The following is a 19,556-nucleotide window of genomic DNA, read 5'->3' on the forward strand; positions in this document are numbered from 1 at the left end:
CCAGCTTGGCCAAAGACAGAAGAACTCTTAGCCATCCGAGAACTCCATTCCGGGTTTGCTTCGCATATATCGGATAGCAATGCTGACCAAGTCCGAAATATACGGAGTTCCGTCTTATCACGTCCAACCACCACAATCTTATCTTGAAATGTGCGGGAAAGGTGCTGGGAGTTGGATAGGGCTAGATGAGTTGTTGACACCTAATTTTTGACCTCCCATAATTTATTTTAATTACCCAGAGTCCTTGGATAGTAAACGGAGTGAAATATGTATTATTTTTTTTTTGTAAGTCAAAATGATTTTATAAAAAATTTATTTAGATAATATTTTACTATTCTTATTTGGTAAAATAATTTCTATAATATTACAAATCATTTGGAAATTAATTTATATATCGTTACAACAATTATGATGTATTTGCTAAATTAACCAGGAGAAAAGCAATTTACAACAATTATTTATTTAATCATTTAAATTGTTAAATTTCCAATTAGCAACTATTTTATTCCGTTTAATCCAAGAAATTTGATTAATTAAACGAATTAATCATTTTACTCCTCAATTCTCAATTTTTGCATATTCAATTTATTAGAATTTTATCATAATTAATTGAGTATTTAATTGTGATTAATTCTATAAATTGTCCACTATGTGGCAAATAATGGCTACAATTGAAACAACTATTTGTTAATTCAATTATGGCCTTAGTTGAAATAGCCAAGTTCATGGTTTAAGTTTAACTAAGGTCATTGTTGCAAATTAGTCTTTTAGTTGTTTGATTGGTCAAATTATGACCATAATTGAAATAACCAATTTCATGGTTTAAAGTCAAGGCCATATTCGCAACTTAAGTCCATTTACATAATTAGCCATGTTTGTTAGTTTTTTTAGATGGTTAATTAATTGTGTTTGACCATAAGTAAGGGGGTTTAAATTAATTGACCCGCTTAATTGTGGCCATTTTATTAAAATTGTGTCAAGTCCTTGCACATATATACACGTATATACATGAATATACATGCGTATACATGTATATCATGTATATGCAAGTGTATATATGCCACCCTCCCTCTTCTTTGATTTTCAGCCAGGCCCAGTCCATTAAGGGATTGACCCGGCTCAAGTCCGCAATTAAAGGGGTAAATCCCCTTACCCTTTTCATTTTCTATCACAAGGCCAAATGACCCCTTAGAGCGTAAGGAAGGGTTTCTCTTTGGAGAAACCCTAGCTGCCTCCCACTCCCTTCTCTCTCTCATGACGTCATATGCCGGATTTGGCAAAACTCAGGCGTGTGAGCCTTATGCAGTACTGTGTGGCCGTTTTGAGTGAGAACATTAATTGTTCTCAACCTCTCTGCTCCACACCACCACGCTACCACCACTAAAGAGGTAAAACTCTTCCTCTCTCTTACTTTTTTAGTGTTTTAAGGTCAAACCAGGACGAATCCCTTAATGGGGTTTGTCTTGACCAATTTTTGAATCGAGGTTTCTCATTGGTTCGATTAGTGATCTACGAATAGATCTGATTTGGGTCTTAATCTGACCCTTTGTTTGATTTTCACAATCAATTCGCACCGCACGTTGATAATTGTGAGGAAACAAGTCCAAAAAATGGACTTGTCCCACATCGATGCGGTTAGGGTTTGAAGGATTTGGGGGTTTCTATATAAATGGACCCTAAGTTACGTTGTTAGACAACCTTTTGACTGAGTATTCACATATATTCACTCATATAGTCGAAATACCCAAATTTTAGGGCTTTCTGCTTTAAAATTTTAAGAGTTCGAGTTAGTAAAATTTAAAGTTTTATCCTCTGTTTTCTTGTGTGGGTTCTATGTTCTTGAGCATTTGGGGTGGAGTATTAAAGCTTCCAGGTCCAACTCTCTTCACCGCGGCGCACAAAAGAGGTAATTTCCTTTTTTCCTTTTTATTCCTACCTTCCTTTGTTATTTTTGTATAATTTTCTTGTTGTTTTGCTTAAGTGTTAGGTGATGTTCCTTGTTTAGCTCAGTTTAATATTTTAGCCCTTTTTAGATGCTTATTTAGCTCAGTTGAATATGCTTCTATAGTTTAGCTTGTGTAGATAAATATGATTATTAACTTAGTCTAGTTGATTAAGCATGTTGTAATTATATGCTGTTTAAATCCAATATGTTTATGTAAGCTAGTTTGTTATTCTTATGATTAAAGCATACTAACTAGTATGGATTAGCTCAGTTTAATAAAGAAATTTGCTGATATGATAGTACTAGTTAAAGTTATGTAGTTTTAGATGTTATTTCAATATGCTTATATAATTATTCCATTCAGTTTAAGCATGGTTATGTGTAAGTTGGCAGTTTGTTTAGAAGTGCTTATATGTTAACTTGTTCAGCTTGCTTAGCCTGCTCATATTGATGGACTAGATTAATTTTATTGCAAATTTAAGCATGATTTATGTGTAACTTAGTTGTAGAGACAGTATGACTTAGGTTATTTAGCGTCCTATCATATTGCTAGCATGAATCTAGCTTAACATGTGTTTGTTTTTGGGACATGACCCTATTTATGATATTGTTAGTCCCTCAAATGGTAATCCTGTTTATATGATAAAAATGTGGAGATGCTATTAAAAGATTCAGGTCAAGTGTTTAGTTTGTTTGTTGGGTCATGTGGTCTATTTACCATGCCTAGGGTGTCAAACTGTGGTCTTATGTCTTGATGCCTAGTAAAGACCAATGCAATGGCTATTTGTGTCCTTTTCTGTGCATTAAGGGTCTTGTAGCTTCACATGTTGTTTAAGTATGGCCTGTGAGGAATCATTACCATGTTCTATGTACTAGTATGACCACGAACCCTTTATTTATGACAACATGATTAACACCTTTAAATTCCTTACTTAATCTATGATAGTATAAAGATTAGTGTAATGTTCATGATATCTTTTGTAGCTTGGTATTTAAGGTTGTTCTTAGCCCCTATTTGGGATACACCATGCTTGTTTTCCTCTATGATGACTGTTACGCCCTATTTTGAACTGGTCCAAGATAGTTTGCAACTTCCCGGTTCTTCTAACTGGTTTAAAAGGGGTTAGAGTCGCCACTTTATTTTTAAGGAAAAACAGGGAACCTATATGTATTTGTGTGTCTGCTCCATTTTTAGTCCACGAAACCTATGAGATTCTAGATAAGGGTTTTATTTACCCCAAGGGGAAGGTATTAAGCATCCCTCAGAGCCTGTCCGAAGACAGTCCTTAAACTTAGTTTAACTGAACACTAGAGGAGGGTTATCTATCCGTTTATCATTATTACTACATGTTTTCAAAATGTTATGACTTCATGAAAAGCTATACTAGGTGATAATATACTAAGTATATACAGTGTATAAAAATGTATTTATATCAAATATCAAGTATTCATAAAGAATGTATATTAAAAAAGAATATATAAAAGAGTATAAAGAGAATGTACCTCGTAAGTATAAAAGTGTATCTGTTAGTATAAAGAGTGTATATATGTTAGTGTAAAGAATGTATAAAAAATGCAAGAGTATGTAAAATAAATATATCAAGTATATAAAGAATGTATGTCTATTTATATAAAGGAATGTAGGTATGAGAAACATATAAAGAATGTATTTCAAATATAAAAGAGTGTATATCAATAAAAAAAAATGTATAAAAATTGTATAACTAGATATATCAATGCATAAAGAATGTAAGGAGACTTTAAGAATATTCATTAGTGTAGAGATCTTATATAACAAAAGAATTCAGAAAAAAGTGAAATCGGTTTGACTTGTTTCTACCATTTCGTAAAAAAAGTGTTTGTTTAATGAATATCCTATCAAAAGAATAAGGAACAAAAGAATTGTAAAAGGTTTTGGTAAAAAATAAGTATAAGGAATTATGTATAAAAAATGAGTGAAAAGATGTAATGCCTTTAAAGAATAAAAGATTTGTAAATGAACGGCCTAGTATTTACCTAGCATAAAAAATGTGGATTTAACTTAACTAAAATATGTATTGGCGTATACGAAACAATATAAAATGTACGTTGTATTAAAAGTGTATAAAGAATATAAAATAAAGGATGGACTAATATTTTTGTCTAAATGCCAAAAGTGTACCAAGTCAATTTAATCCATTTATGAAAGTGTTTATGGCCTAAATCTTGCCTAAAAGGAACGAAAACTTTAAATTAAACATGTAAGGCGACAAGTACATAAATATTCATGTCCGACAAATAAAGTTTCCACTATACTGCGAGTTTATGCATTGTACAATTTTAAAGAAGTCTGAAAAGTATATACAAACAACAATTCAATGAAGGTCCTCGGGTTCCTCCCGAGTGTCGTATTCGGGATGTGTCTCCAGGTACCTTCATAAACACTTCGTAAAAATGTTAGTAAGAGAATAAATAACCATCTAATGAACTAAAGAAATGATAAATAAACTTAAAATAAAAACCCGTCTTTTGTACATGGGAGGCCTTGGAAATCGACGGAAATTTCTTCATCGGCCATTTGGGTTTAGTATTCACCCAAATGAATTTAAATAAATGCGATAAAAAAAGGGTAACAATACCATTGGCCGTCGGAAGTGTTTTCCGGTCACAAAACCAACAATATTTAGCAAATATAATTTAAGAAACAGTCCAATAATAACAATAGTAGCAGAAAATCCGAGTAGCAGCAGTAGTAATGAAGGAAAATCAGTCGAGGTTGCCAAAAAAGTTCGAACAATGCAACATTAATACACAAGCAACAACAACCAAAATATAATCACGGAGATCAGTTAAATACGCAGACAAATCAATGATCTAATGGGCCAATTAACAATAATAATGTAAACAAACTTAGGCATCCGGAAAATCGCAACTCCAGCCAGAAGCAATCAAATCACAAAATTAAAACAAGCCGGATAAGCCATAACTCAAGCAAAAACGGAGCAGAACAGTATGTTTTCCGGTGTTAACGGCGGAACAGAGGGAGATGAGATAGCACAGCGGGGAAGAGAGAAAAGGGAATAGGTTTATGCGTTGGTGGTGGCGTCATAGTGGTGGTGTGGTTAGGCTGGACGGAGGGGTGTGGTGAGGAAGATGAAGGGCTGGTTTTGTGGTGGTTGGTGGAAAACAAAGGGAGAGAGGTGTCGTGGTGGCGTTTGGTTGCTGGCAGTGGAGAGAGGTGTGGCGGAAGGAGTAGAAGGGTGTGAATGGTGGTGGTGTTCTCATTGTGGTGGTAGAACTCGCTGGTTGCAGCGATGGAGAAAGGGGAAGAGAGAGGAAAATAATGGTGTTGTGTTTTCTGTTTGTGGGGGTTATGGTGGTTTCGTGGTGGTGGGCGGCGGTCGGAACAGCGGTGGTGATGGGAGAGCAAAGGGAAAAATGGGAGAAGGGCGGCGTGGTGGTGTTTCTGTTCGTGGAGGTGTGGTAGGAGTTCACAGGAGCTCGGAGCTCGGAGCTCCGGCGTGGAGGGGGTGGAGGCGGCTGAGAGAGAAGTGAGGAGAGGGAGAAAATGTTTAGGGTTTTTTTTAGGAAGAAGGCAAGAATCTGAAATTTAGTGTGTTGTGTGTGTGTAAATGAAGACAAAAGATGAAAAATAAAATTAAACCCCCCAACTTCTTTTATAAAATAAAGTGACCCATTTTATTGTCCAAAAAATATAAAGTCATACCCCCTTGTCCCCTCAATGCTCATTTTAATCTTTGGGTTATTGTCTAATGAGGATTTCACCCTTTTAACCAATGTATAAAAATCTATTAATCAATGGATGAAGAACCCAACCCATCACTTCAAATGTGCCCTTTTTAAAAGTGACAAGACCTTGACTTGATCAAATTCTTGCTCTACATTTAAGAATTAATTGCTTCGATTTTCTCTACACTGACGGACTATACTAAAATATAATTAACTAATACATGTATAAATAATAATGTAAATATAAAATTTAAATATTAATGTATAAGATACGAAAATGTACTGCTATAAAATAAAAGAAATAATTATTAACTGCACAAAAATTGTAGTATTACATTGTACATGTGCAAAAATAATGATTCTTAAAAATGACAATAAATTGATAAAATTCCTAAAATAAGGAAAATCATCAATAAATTGTCGAAAAATGTAAAAATGTGTAAAAAGCTATTTTGTGCTTTTTAACGAATCAGGACCACACGAAACGTTAATTTTATGCACGTTGAGCCAAAATTAGGTGTCAACAATGACTTGTTTGAAACTTGGTACTGGCCCTATAGATGGTATAGCAAAGACATGATAAAAATGGAACCTCTGTGTTATTAAACCTAAAAATAAAATTGCTCCTTTAAAGTTAAAAAGGCTCCAGTTTTGAAACCAAGACTTCTGTATGATCCTATCTCAAGTTGTGAAGCCTATGATATGAATTTTGTTAACTGGTCTGGAATTTTGGGTTTTGGAATATATGCAGAAAGGTTAAAGGATTTCTAAAAAATGTAGTTTATAGCATCTGTAAACTTGTTTGGTGATTTGTGTGATGACTGTTTAGGGTCTTACATTGACAATCATGTTAACTGCATATTATGTGATCACTTTCATGACAAACATGAGTCTGCCCTTAAGGACATTGTGTAAATTGGAGTAATATGGTATGATCCCTTGCTTGTCCTATGTGAAAGGATCTGATGTATATGGTTTCCACACTCACGCTGGAAACACTCTATATGTTGTTTGCTTATGTTTGTATGTTAAAAACAAACCTTATGATTTAAGTACTACTACAAACTATAAGGTACATGGATTAGTAGGAGGTTGGCACTTAAGGATGGATGCAAATGCGTGTGACTTACCTAGGACCCAAGGAAAGGGATGAGAACTTGGAGTTTCAAGCTAACTCAGTCTAAATTACCAATCCTAGGTTGTTGGGGTTCCCTCATTGAAATCCATACCTCATGGGACCCTCCCAAATAACTTAAAGGATCCCTTGAAGAAATTCTGGACTTAAATGGATAAAAATCTAGTTTAGGGTGTTCTGTTTTGAGCTGATGAACATGTTGAGAAGATTTGCTTGTATATTATGTCTTCTTAGTTTATATTCATGTCTTGAAATGATCATATTTTCACTTATTTAAGTGGATCTGTGTATACTATGTATATCCTGAAATCTGTTTGGTATGTTGCCTATTCTCTGAACCTGTTTGACCCTATTTAACTGATAACTGTGAAGCATGCATAGTCTTAGCATATTTTCCTTTAAAATTTGCCTTTGCATAATTGATTTTGTGTGGTATATTGAGCAGTGTTTTAAAAGGCGCGGGCGTAAAGCGAGGCGTTTTACATATGCCTCGCTCAGGCATAAGCCCCGAGTCACGGGGCGTAAGCCCCATGGGTACTTAATTTTTAATATTTTCTAAATTAATAAAATAAAAATATAAGTAAAAAATATATTAAAATTATATAAATCAAAAAGATTTAGTAGGAAAATGTATATATTTATTATTAACATGCCAACATATGCATGAACTATTAAAAAAATCTTGAAAAAGTGAATGTAAAGATGCATTACACAATAACATGACTATGATGAAACATAATTAGAGTTGACAAAACGATACTCTGTCCTAATAATTCAAAGATAAAATTGACAATAATATAAAGTTATTATTTTAAAACCTAAAACTAGATACAAATTAATACTCATTATAATACAAATAATCAGAGTAGAGTCTTCAAAACATTATCTAAACTAGAGTGATATCAAAAGAAATTCTAAAACTAAGAACTATCTTGAAAAAGATAAATTGAAGAATGCTAAGAAAATCTTGAAGAAAATAAAGCATAAAGAAGGAAAATGCAAACATGAAAGATAGTAAGAATTGGAGGACAAAACTATTTGCTTTGTAGTTTACTTTGCATACAAAGGTGTAAAGTGTATATGTTACTCCGTAAACAACAATGAGAAAAGCTTATGAAATTAGGATAAACGATTGGAAAAAACTTTTGACTTTTTGAGATATTTAGTTTGAGAATTTACTATGAGTTAATTACTAGATATTTAACTTTTTTTTAAAAAAAATATTAAGCAATTTTGGCTCAAATTTTGTAAAAGTTCCCGGGGCTTACGCCCCAAATGAATGCTCCAAATGTTGGGGCTTACGCCTAGGCGAATGCCCCGAAGGTTGGAGCTTACGCCCCAAGATACTTACGCCCCGCCTGTACGCCTCGGTGTGTTTTTGGTATGCCTCGCCGGGGGCTAGCCCCAAAAACGCCTTTAAAAACACTGATATTGAGTGAATATGCTTGTGTATACAAGCTATATTTAGTCTCATATACACTTCAGTGTATATGAGTTGATATATCTAATGTATATATAGTGTATCACTCTTTATTATGGGCTGCTGTTAAAATTAGTTCTTGTTTAATTTTGGGCTTCCTTTCTTCTCTTTCCTGACTGGGCCTCTGTTTGATTTGCTTCGGTCCATTCTGCCTGTTTTCTGCTTGATGGTTTATTTGGGTTTTGAACTTCCTTGCCTGGATTGATCCATGACTCGATTCTCTCATCTATTTTATATGATGGCCTTGTTTGCTCATTTAAACCTTCTTTAAATTATAAAACTTTGCATTATTAAGCATTTAGATCAATTATTAATCCTTATCTTTTGCTTGTTCTATGTGACCCTGTCTTGGGCCATTCAGGCCACATCCTGCATAAACCTGTTGGGCCTGAGACCCAACTAATTTACTTCATCGAGTCTGATTGAGAAAATATAAAGGGAAGCAAATATATTGAAGGCCCAACCATGGGTGAAAATGGTGAAGGCCCAACTATGGGTAAAAATAGTAACTGGTGGGCTTAGGTAGGCCCACCAGCCTAAACTCCTCTTTATTTCTTAATTCTTGTGTGTAAAATTGTATTTGTAAAAGAATGCTTGAAATTATTGAAACCCATATGTATGCTAGGACCTAGGAAACACCTAGTAAGTTAGGAAAGTAGCCACAACAAGTTAATTTTCTGGAAAAAAAAAAAGTGGCAAATAACCCTCCTTTAACTTAAATGGTTTAAAACTGTTCTTTTCAAAAAAGGGTCACGATTTAAGGAATATAAAGAAGTGAAATTTGCCTAAGTTCAAATGGCTTTTTCCCAAGTCTAAAATTGATCCATTTTTAACTGCTGGGAACCGTGTTCATGTTAACAAAAAAATGGACTTCAAAAATACACTATGAGATTGGTATAAAAATGATTTTATAAAATTGGGCTAAGAATTAAGACACAAATTCGCATATTTGGGCCTTAAAGAATGATGTTGAATCAAAGAGAAAATCTGGCCTGTTTTGAGAGCTGGACTCTGATACCATTTTCTGAAAAGGATTTTGGGCCTGGAAGCACAACAAAAAAATTGGACCGAAATCAGAAGGACTTGCTGGACTGATTTTTGAGACTAAGTTGGATTTTGGATTTAGAATGGGATTGACTTAAATGAGCTTCAAAGTGAACGATATTGGACTTGAATAAACTTTCATTTTTTCCTATATATATGTATATATGTATAAAAAGGAGATATACTACATATTTTCCTATATATGTATAATAAAACTCATAAGAACTAAACTCATTTTATTAGTATTTGAATAGTAACTACTTTATCCGGGAGAAATCCCGAATATGTCCTAATCCGGTAATAAAGTGAGTTGAACATTTATGTGAATTTTTAAAATCCAAAAACCCCTTTCCTAAAGGGGACTTTTTTGCCAAGTTTTTCCTTGAGTTTATGATAAGAATGAATGACATTTTTTGTGGAAAGTTAAATATTTTAGCAAATAAATACATTAGTCACACATTAAAGCTTGTAGGTCAACCGTATTCTACTGATCTTTAATACTAGGATGCGTAAAACCTTTCCTATGGGATCACTAAAACCCTTATCTTGAACTTTGGTCCAATAAGACTTTTTCTGTCGCTTGAAAAACTCTTTTAACCCGATTTTCCTAATTACCCTTAATAAATTAGGTGGCGACTCTAAAAATATTGAAATTCAATTTAGAGCACCAACAATCTCTTAGTAATTTTTATGCACCCGCGTAAAAGTGAACCGTAACAACTGTCCCGCGGTAGAGGTGCTAGGAGGGAGTTAGAGCTAGACTATCCTATTAATATTTCCCTCTTCCCAGCATTGTAATACACACATTGATATACAAAAACTCTGGCAAAGTCACTGTTCATCTAGTGCTCATTACTACCGTCTGCTGTTAATTGACCCAGATCTATCAATAAGAATTACTTCCTCTTTCTCTTTATCATTTCTTCTCGATTATTTTCCTGAATATCATTATTTCGTTATTTCCATTATCTTTACATTATCAAGGATCAATTTAGTTTGATTTAATCATACTGCTCGTGGCCTTAATGTCACAAATTTAATTGCTTGACCTAATAACCAAATTTTAGGCTGAACAGTTTGGCGTCAGCCGTGGGGCTCAAGCAACTGTGTGATTGTTCCAAAACGGTACTGATTCTTTGTTGGTTTTTTGTGGAGTATAGTGGCAGAACAAAGCAGAACGCCATCACCACAATCAAACTCCAAGCCGAACTCCAATGAACTCGCCACGTCAATCTAGGGAACCCTCGCTGTCAGCGAACGTTATGAATGAGAAGGAAGTAAATGAGCGTAACCCACCCATACTCAAAGGGATAGATAGGAGATGGTACATCCAGCAACCATGGAAACCGAGTGCTGCCCCATTCCCTACACCCAAGAAGTTTAGGATGCCAGATATTGCAAAGTATGATGCAACCACGGATCCTCGGGACTATCTCAGAATTTACGCAACCTTGATCAAAATCCAGGGGTGTGACTTGCCGCCGCCGGAAAGAGAGTCACTACTAGTTAAGATGTTCGGGCAGACATAGGGAGCGTTAACTTGGTATTCACTTTTGCCCGAGCACTCGATAGGGTCATTTGCAGAACTTGCTGATGCCTTTATTAAGGCTCATATCGGGGCTCAGAAGGTGGAAAAACGGAGGGAGGATATCTTTAAGGTCCAACAAGGAGGTACTGAGTTACTCCAGGACTTTGTGGACCGGTTTTAGGGTGAAAGGATGCTACTGCTCGATTACTTTGTTATCATTATTCCGTCATTTCCATGATCTTTACAGTCTCAAAGGATTAACTGAATTTGGTTTACTCATATTGCTTGTGGCCTTAAGCTCGCAAATTTAATTGTTTGACCTAATAACCATATTTTAGGTTAAACAAGTTATAGTTCGTTATTTCTATTTATTATGAGACAAAAGATGATTGCTTGATATTTTCTCGAAACTGATCCTTTTTGAACAAAAGAAAGATGCGCTTTCTTAGATAAAAAATGCATCAACAAACTAAGTAAATTGGATAAAGACAGAAGGTTGCATTGGCAAAAAAAGGAAGAGAAACCGAGTTGCATTAACTCGGTAAGGGAAAAAGTAGATTGAAAATTTGGGAAATGCTTAGAGGGTGCATAGAATTGTACAGAGAGAAGACCTGAACAAAAGCTGTGGGGATTTTAAGTGTCTGCTTGCAGAATGTGATGAATTTTGTGTGGAGAAATTATTGATTAACAATTCATCTCAGCCCATTCCATAAGAAGAAATAAGATCATTTTGACCTGATTGGATTCTGAAACCAAATATGGTTAAAAATATTTTCTCTGCGTGATGATATAAATGGCTGTCAATAGTCAAGAAAGGCAAACCATTTTCGTTGGTAGTCTTTACATATTCTTTCTTTGCCCTACAATACACATTTTCTCTTTACCATTAGCCCATCAACTAAATACAAAATCGAGTTTATCAATTCTGGCCGAGTTCTCAAGAATCCCAAAGTATCTTCTACAGTTCTAAGATTTCATATATTGGACTAAGCTATATTCTTCTTTTTCAATAGATGTTTAGCAAATTGAATTTCCTAGATACTAGCTTAAGAGTTAATAGGGAAAAACACTAGGTGATTCTTCTCATCAGCCTAAGCTTTGGTGGCAGAGCTACCTGGTACCTGTACTAGTGGGACGTAGGAAGTACTAGCCGAGGTTCGCTCAAGCTGGCCTGGGCACCACTATCATAAAAAAAAGTGCTTGTTCTTAGAAACCAAATGCAACGAGACAAGAAAAAAGCTTTTAGAGAGATATTCTTGAAAGTGTTAGTGTTTGATATCTTGATAGTTTGAAGAATGGTCTAGTCCATGTACTTAAGACTGACAGGTAGTCCTATTAGCTTTATCGAGTTGAACTCTGTTGAAGTGATGAATGCGTAAGTCAGCTGAGCTTGCTTCTAGAAAGGGATAAGGAAAGACCACATGTGAAATGTCATGGATTGCAGAAATTAAAAAAATAAAGCTCTCTGTCTTCTTTTCATGATCTTGTCTCGAAATTTGCTGTTAAAGGAACTATGTATGGCTATCCGTATATCTCACGAAGTTGTCTTACACTATCTTTTTCTCTGAAGGGCAAAAATTACCCAACACGAGGGCCATATTTTGTGGCAATCTGGAGTTTGACTCCCTTCAGTCATATATTGAGCGGCTTTTCAGAAGATATGGGAAGGTTGATAGGGTGGATATGAAATCTGGTTTACCTACCATTTTCTTGACCGAAATTTGTTTTCTGGTTAATTTTTGAAAGAAAGTTAGCTCTTAGAGATAGAAGGCTAAAGGGTCAAAGTAAACTGTGTGTTTACATTTGTTTCCAGGATGCCTATTATGTTCGATGAAGGACTAGCCCACGATTATGTAGAGAAGTTCTTGGCTAATTTTTAAATGAATCTATTCTTTTCTTTAAATAGTTTCTGCTTATGTGTATGTATTTTTTCCATGGAGGTTCAAGTTTTTGGTATTTGTTCTGATAGATGACTTTATGTTTATTGAATTGCATATTCATAAAAGTTAGTAGATATTATCTTTCTTTCTTTTTTTTTTTTGGATGAAAAATGTCAGCCGTTATCTTCTTTCTGCTTGTTGGAAAATGTTCTCTCTAAATTGTTTTATCTAGAGAAAATTCAAGTTATTGTGTAGTTGAACTCCCAATCTCAATAATTTCTTTGGCGCAGGATACTTGGGAATTCCTACATACAATGCTACATACGCCTCTGATGCTGATGATCCAATTAGAAGACTCGACAGGATAGAGTTTGGTAGAAAGGGACGCAGAGTTCGTGTAGAATGGTCCAAGGTATGATGTTGAATCGCGAAGTTGCAGCACCATGACAGATAATATTTACAGCACGTTTGGTGTGGATATATGGCACTTTCTGTTGATCTTATATGCAGAACTGACCTAACTAAGATGATGTTACAGCAGGATCATGGTAGTAGGAGGCCTGAAATTTCCAGAAAACCTGCTGCGAATACAAGACCTTCAAAGACTTTATTTGTCATCAACTTCGATCCAGTTCATACTCGGACAAGGGACATAGAGAGGTATTTTGAACCATATGGTAGAATATCAAATGTTCGAATCAGAAGGAATTTCACGTTTGTTCAGTATGAGTCAGAGGATGATGCTAGCAGAGCATTAGAAGCAACAAACATGAGGTTGGCAGTTTAGAAGGACCTTTGATGAGTATTTTACTTTGCTTGCTTGTTGCTAGAATCATATATATCATTGTTACTGGAATATTTGACTACTCTTGCTAAGCGAGTACTCCATTTCACCTTATCAGGAATAGTTAACTTCTCTGAGATAGTCAGGGAAATGACTGTGTAGAATGTAGGCACAAAATGTTGAAGGGTCATTTTTACTTCATCAGTTCATTGTGATGATGTTAGTTATTTCTGGAGATAAATTGCAGGTATTCGTTTCCATCTGGGGAGATATATTGAAACAGTAGACAACTTTACAAAAAAGTTTAAATTCAGTAGACAAGCAGCTCATCTCTTTTCTATTTTTCTGGTTCTCTTTCCTCCTCACTGCCCGCTTTCTTCCCACTCTTGTTTTTTTTAATTATTAAGGTAGTGTCTGGATTAGCTTGTGCGTACCTTGACTATTCTCACTACCTGTTGTTTCTTGTACTTCGATTATCGTATCACTTTGTTGTAGTTACTGTTTCCTTTTCAGTCAGTTATTTCTTTTCCCGAACTGCTTTCATTTGCTTGCCTTGAGCCGAGGGTCTATCGGAAATAGCCTCTCTACCTCACAAAATAGGGGTAAGGTCTGCGCACACTCTACCCTCCCGGATCCACTTGTGGGACTACACTGGTATGTTGTTGTTGTTGTTGTTGGTGTACCTCTAGGATTCAATTGGGTGCTTGGATTCCTCCGCAAGTACTAGTATCGGGTAACTTTATCCACCAAGGCTCAGGCAAATGTGAAAAATCGCCAGACTTTTGTCTTTGTGAAGATTTGAACTCTGGTCTCTCACGGTCTCCCACTTCACTGCTATTGGGCAACACCCTTGGTTATTTAAGAAAAAGCCATTACAGCATTTCTCTTTTTTGTGGGTGCTGCAGTTTTACATTATACTTCCTTTCTAATGACTCAAATTGTATTCTCTTATTTTACTCATTTGGGGTTTTGGATTAAGTTTGGCAGCAAGTTCATGGATCGAGTTATTTCTGTAGAATTTGCAATTCGAGACAACGATGAGAGGAGAAATGTTCGCAGTCCTGACAAAAGAGGTCGTGACATGTCACCTGACAGAAGAGGTTATGACCGTCGGCGTTCACCTAGCCCATATAGAAGGGATAGGGGTAGTCCTGACGATGGGCATGGAGCACCTCTAAACTCAAGGTTTCACCCCCACCCCATAGGACATGTAGATGGGATGGGTTTACTCAAGCTGTATCCATGTCCAAAATTTTCATTTATGCTAATCTTGTTATAATCTTTACCAATGCAGTCGTTCACCACCGCCACGTGAGAGGTCTCGATCTTGAGAAGAAAACTTTCAAGCAAGATTTCATCAAAAAGAAAAAAACACCTTCCATGCAAGAAGTATCAGAAGGTGTTTATGTTTGGCTGCAGATTACATCGTCGTCTGGAAGTTTTAGCTTTAACCTTAGGTAGTCAACCTGCAGTTTAAACTTTAATTTGATGTTTATTTCCATAGTGAGTATGTTGTGTGCACCAATATTGAAAATACTACTCGTTATTGCATTAGCGGAGTGTGTGGCAAAAGGAGAATGCTCTAAAAACGCCTTAATTCTATTTTTTCTGCTCTTTAAGCCATGTGCTGATTGTGAATGTCGGTGCCCATGTTTGTTAATCTTGCACACATATGAGTCTCACATCGAATAGTGGAGGAAGGAAGTTTCAGTAGGTTTACAGTCCTAAAAATATGATATTCTTTAAACATTAGAATTAAGTGGAGGTGTTAATGCACGCACTAATGAAATAGAGTCGAATTAAGTGGAGTAACTGTACAATGTATTGTCTCAACTCACTGGACCCGTACAAATTCATGTACGCACTAATAATATGGACTTAAATATGGTGGAAAGATTTGATCAAATTTGTGTTTGAGTAGTTGATTAGTGTAATGTAATGGAGTCCGGAACCAAAATGACTCCAAAAAAAACACCGTGAACCAAAATATCCCAAGAAAAAAAATTAGTAGCAAAGTACCTTTAATGCAGTAAAATACTTCATTATTGGACTTAACTGTAATGGCTCAGTTAAGTTCAATAACGCAGTATTTTACTGCGTTATTCTGGGTGTCCTTTTTTTTTTTTTTTTTTTTTTTTTGTTTCACACTTTTTTCGTACTTTGGGCTAGGGGTGGGCATGGTATGGTAGATACCGATTACCATATTGAAATCGAAATTTTTTATACCGCGATTTCGATATTATGGTATTTTGTATGCATTTTTAAAAAGTTTGGTATTCGATACGGTATTCGGTATTCATAACGAAAATACCGAAATACCGAATACCATGCCGAAGTATATAATTACATATAGAATATATCTTACTATTATAATACTAACAAATATATAAACTAGTGTTATTAGAAAATTAAGTGTTTAAATGTTGGAACTTTGACTACTCTATCTTGATTTAAATGTCTTTTTTGTGTGATTGATTTACGAAGGGAATTGCTTGTACTTTCTTTTGAATATTTTTACATGTGTAAGATATTTAGTACATAATAATTGAGACATTTCGTAAGTAGCGGAAGTCATAATTCTCCACGATATGAGTATATATAAGTCGAAGTTGGTCAAACTATGGTACCGATTTACCGTAAAATACCGAAACCGTAAAATACCGAAACGGTAATAGTATAGTATTTTTAGAAATCGAAAATCAAATTTTAAAATACCATACGAACCATACCGAATTAATTTCTTCGAGTATTCCGGAACTTAAATTATATAGAACTCTTATTTTATTTGTGTGATTAAGAAATCGAAAATCGAAATTACCGTCGTCGTTTAGTGGTTGAAAAGTTTCCATTTTTATTTGAAGACTTGTTGTCATTAGCTTAAAGTTTTTTATTTTAGGGTTTAGATTTAAGTGTGTTTTTACGATGCCTTTACCCCGAATATGTTGCGATCTTTTTAAACTAAGATTATTTATTATTAAGAAATAGATACACAAAAAATATACTTAATATTTAGGGATACTTAAATATTTTTTATATATAGACAACCCTACTTATTTTTGTGTGAATAATTTGCTGTAAGGCAAGAGTGTGTTTCAATACATCAGAGGATAAACAAAAAAGGGAAAACTTAATTTTTTTTTCTTAAAAATCATCATTTTTTAAAAATTGAAAATAAATCTAGTCTTCCACATTTAGTTTTAAAAGACTTGTTGTCATTAAGAAAATAAGTTTTTTCAAAATTTTTTTAGTTTTTTTCACATTTTGACAAGGTTTATTTGAAAAATAAAAGTGTCCTAAAAAATGTGAAAATCAAGATTTTTATTTTTAAAAAAATAATGTTTTCCATATTTTTAACAAATCCATTTTTCCATATTTAAAAAAAAACAAATCATTTTTCATTTTTTTTTCTTTTTCAAAAACGGGTTTTAAAAAAAAAAACAAATTTTCAAATCTTTTTTTTTTTAAAAGGGTTTTAAAAATCCTTTTTTAAAAGAAAATTCAGTTTTTTAATCCATGTTTTAAGATTATTTTTTTTTATTGAAAATTAAGTTTTTTATTTTTATTTTAAAAAAATTGACACGTAAGTCAAAAAAATTAAAAAAAAAGAAGAAATACTAAATATTTACTAGGAAACATGTCACTATGTAGATGCACGTTTAAGGATAAACAAAATTATTCGTTTTAAATAAGTTTAGGGGGGTTAAGATTTTTTAGGAAAGGTATTTTTTGGTTGTGCCTTATCCCTAATATTTACTAAAACATGCACCATGTACTCAACCAAGGCATGGTTGAAAAGTGCTCGATTATCAGTGATGTTTGATGTGGCATGAACTTAAGTAGTTATATAAATTGATAAGATAAAATTATCAAATAATGAGTATAGGGAAAAAAAGTAGTTGTAAATTGGTGAAACTTTAAACAGTCATAACTTTGCGCTCGGACATCCGATTTACGCGATTTTTTTTTTTTTGGAGATCTAACCGCAAGGCGGTTTGACCAGCCCAATTTTTAGAAAACCCTCTTTTTTCCCATTCAATTTGAATTTTGCCCCAAATTGGTGCTCAATTTTCATTCATCTTTAGTAAAAATCTAGTGATAAAAAATATATTTGAAGATGGTAATCCCGTAGTAATGATGTTTTGAATGTCAATTTCAAGGCTCGAAATTCAATTTATGAAAACAAGTTAGATGACATTAGTGAACTTTATAAATAATAAAAAATGTCTACATTGTCACTTTCACAAACTTGGCTTAGTGATTTAGCCATCTCTTTTTTATCCCAACCACCAGGGATCAAACCCAGGCGGGTGCATGTTTTAGTGAATATTAAGTATATTTTGTGTATCTATTTCGTAATCATACATCTTATTTTAAAAAGATCGCAACATATTCAAAATAAAGTTACGCATTAAAAAATAACACACTTAAGGAATACTTAGTGTTTTTTTCCATACTTTGACCAACAATTAGTCGTGTGTCAAGACTCTGAAATGTCAATATTTTATATAGAACTTAATATTTTTTTCTGCATACTATATTGAAGGCTCAATACATCAAGCATACGTAAACGTTCGGATCGTCGTTTTAGGGGTTGAAAAGGTACCCGAAGTAAGTTTTATTTGGAAACTTTAGGTTTAAGTGTTTTGTTTTTTAAGGGTTTGATTTAAGCATGTTATTTCTTAATCAAGACATAACCTTATTTTGAATATAAATCTAATTCAATTAGATAAAAACGTATTTAATATGATGATACACAATAGATTTCAACGTAAAAATCCCGGGGTAATGTAGCTGTGAATGTCAATTTTACTTTTGTGGTTTCAATTTTCGAAAATAAAGCTGACTAATTTTCTCGACATATAAAGTTGACTAAAATAACCTTACAAAAATAGAACACTTAAACCTAAAATTTTCAAACAAAACTTACTTCGGGCACCTTTTCAATCCCTAAAACGACGATCCCAACGTCTATGTATCCTTGACATATTGAGCCTACATCATTTTATGCAGAAAAAAATATCAGGCTCTATATAAAATATTGACGTTTCGGAGTGTTGACACACGACTAATCGTTGGTCAAAGTATGAAAATATGGAGAAAAAAAAAGTTAACCAATTTTTTTTTTACTGGTCTCTATAACGCATTTACTGCCTTATACCAAAAAAAAAAAAAAAAAACTTTAGCGCATTATTTTACTGCGATAAATGATTTAACTGCATCGTTACGGTTAAGTCCTTTAACAAATTAAAATACTGCATTAAAGGTAGTTTTATATGAATTTTTTTTTTTGGATATTTTGGTCAGTGATCTTTTTTATGGGGTTATTTTAATTCTGGACTCAATGTAATGTGGGTGGGGTTAAGTGTTCTTTATTAGTTGTGATTGATTGCGTAGGTAATGTAGGCGAATTCAATGTTTATTGCTTAGGTGCAGTTGCTTAACTAAGAATGGAAAAAATTGATGGCTAATCCCAAATTCAATGAAAAGAGTTTATGTTATGATAAACACACTTTTAGTACAAGAAATTTTTACATTATCAGGTCATCTTTATCTATTATAGATAATTTATCTTATTTTTAAAATTATAAATTTAACATGTTAAGAACACTTACTTTGTAAGTATATTTTAAATCTAATAGTGTAAAAAAATCTTTACGCAGACGACTTATATACGACTTAAAATTTGGAAGGAGCGTTTGTTGTAGGATGTGAAGTAAAGGAAGCATTAGCATTGAATAATGTGACCGACAAGAGACAGCGTTCCGTCCAGGCTACGTCAAGCCAAATTCCCGCACGCTTCTTGGTTGACTCTATCTAGGCTTTCCCAATCTGTACCTTTCAATTTGAATTCTGCAGGCTTAATGCAAGTGGTACAAATCGAAATAAAGTATTTGAACTTATCGTTGATAAAAAAAATAAAAATCAAAATCAAAACTCACTTATGTTTGGTTATAGTTACTCCCTCCGTCTCATAATAAGTGTCAATTTAGTAAAAAAATAAATAAATTATCTCATAATAATTGTCATCTTA

General features: G+C 33.9%; 1 protein-coding gene across 1 annotated transcript; it reads left to right on the forward strand.

The window, feature by feature from the left end:
- Positions 1–5,077: 5,077 nt before the first annotated feature.
- Positions 5,078–15,138, forward strand: LOC132062052 (serine/arginine-rich splicing factor RS41-like). Its single transcript, XM_059454703.1, has 5 exons — positions 5,078–5,402; positions 12,432–12,592; positions 13,004–13,153; positions 13,280–13,515; positions 14,513–15,138. Exons 1-5 carry the CDS (start codon positions 5,078–5,080, stop codon positions 14,802–14,804), a joined length of 1,164 nt encoding a protein of 387 aa, XP_059310686.1. The 3' UTR covers positions 14,805–15,138.
- The last annotated feature ends 4,418 nt before the right edge of the window (positions 15,139–19,556 follow it).

Source organism: Lycium ferocissimum, chromosome 7, assembly GCF_029784015.1.
Source record: "Lycium ferocissimum isolate CSIRO_LF1 chromosome 7, AGI_CSIRO_Lferr_CH_V1, whole genome shotgun sequence".
NCBI classification, from domain to species: Eukaryota; Viridiplantae; Streptophyta; class Magnoliopsida; order Solanales; family Solanaceae; genus Lycium; species Lycium ferocissimum.

Excerpts from the sequence above, each read along its gene's own strand:
- LOC132062052 (XM_059454703.1), top strand. The coding sequence starts at position 5,078 with ATGAAGGGCTGGTTTTGTGGTGGTTGGTGGAAAACAAAGGGAGAGAGG. Across the intron at positions 13,154-13,279 it reads TTCGTGTAGAATGGTCCAAG|CAGGATCATGGTAGTAGGAG; the intron begins GTATGATGTTGA and ends ATGATGTTACAG. Across the intron at positions 13,516-14,512 it reads TTAGAAGCAACAAACATGAG|CAAGTTCATGGATCGAGTTA; the intron begins GTTGGCAGTTTA and ends TAAGTTTGGCAG.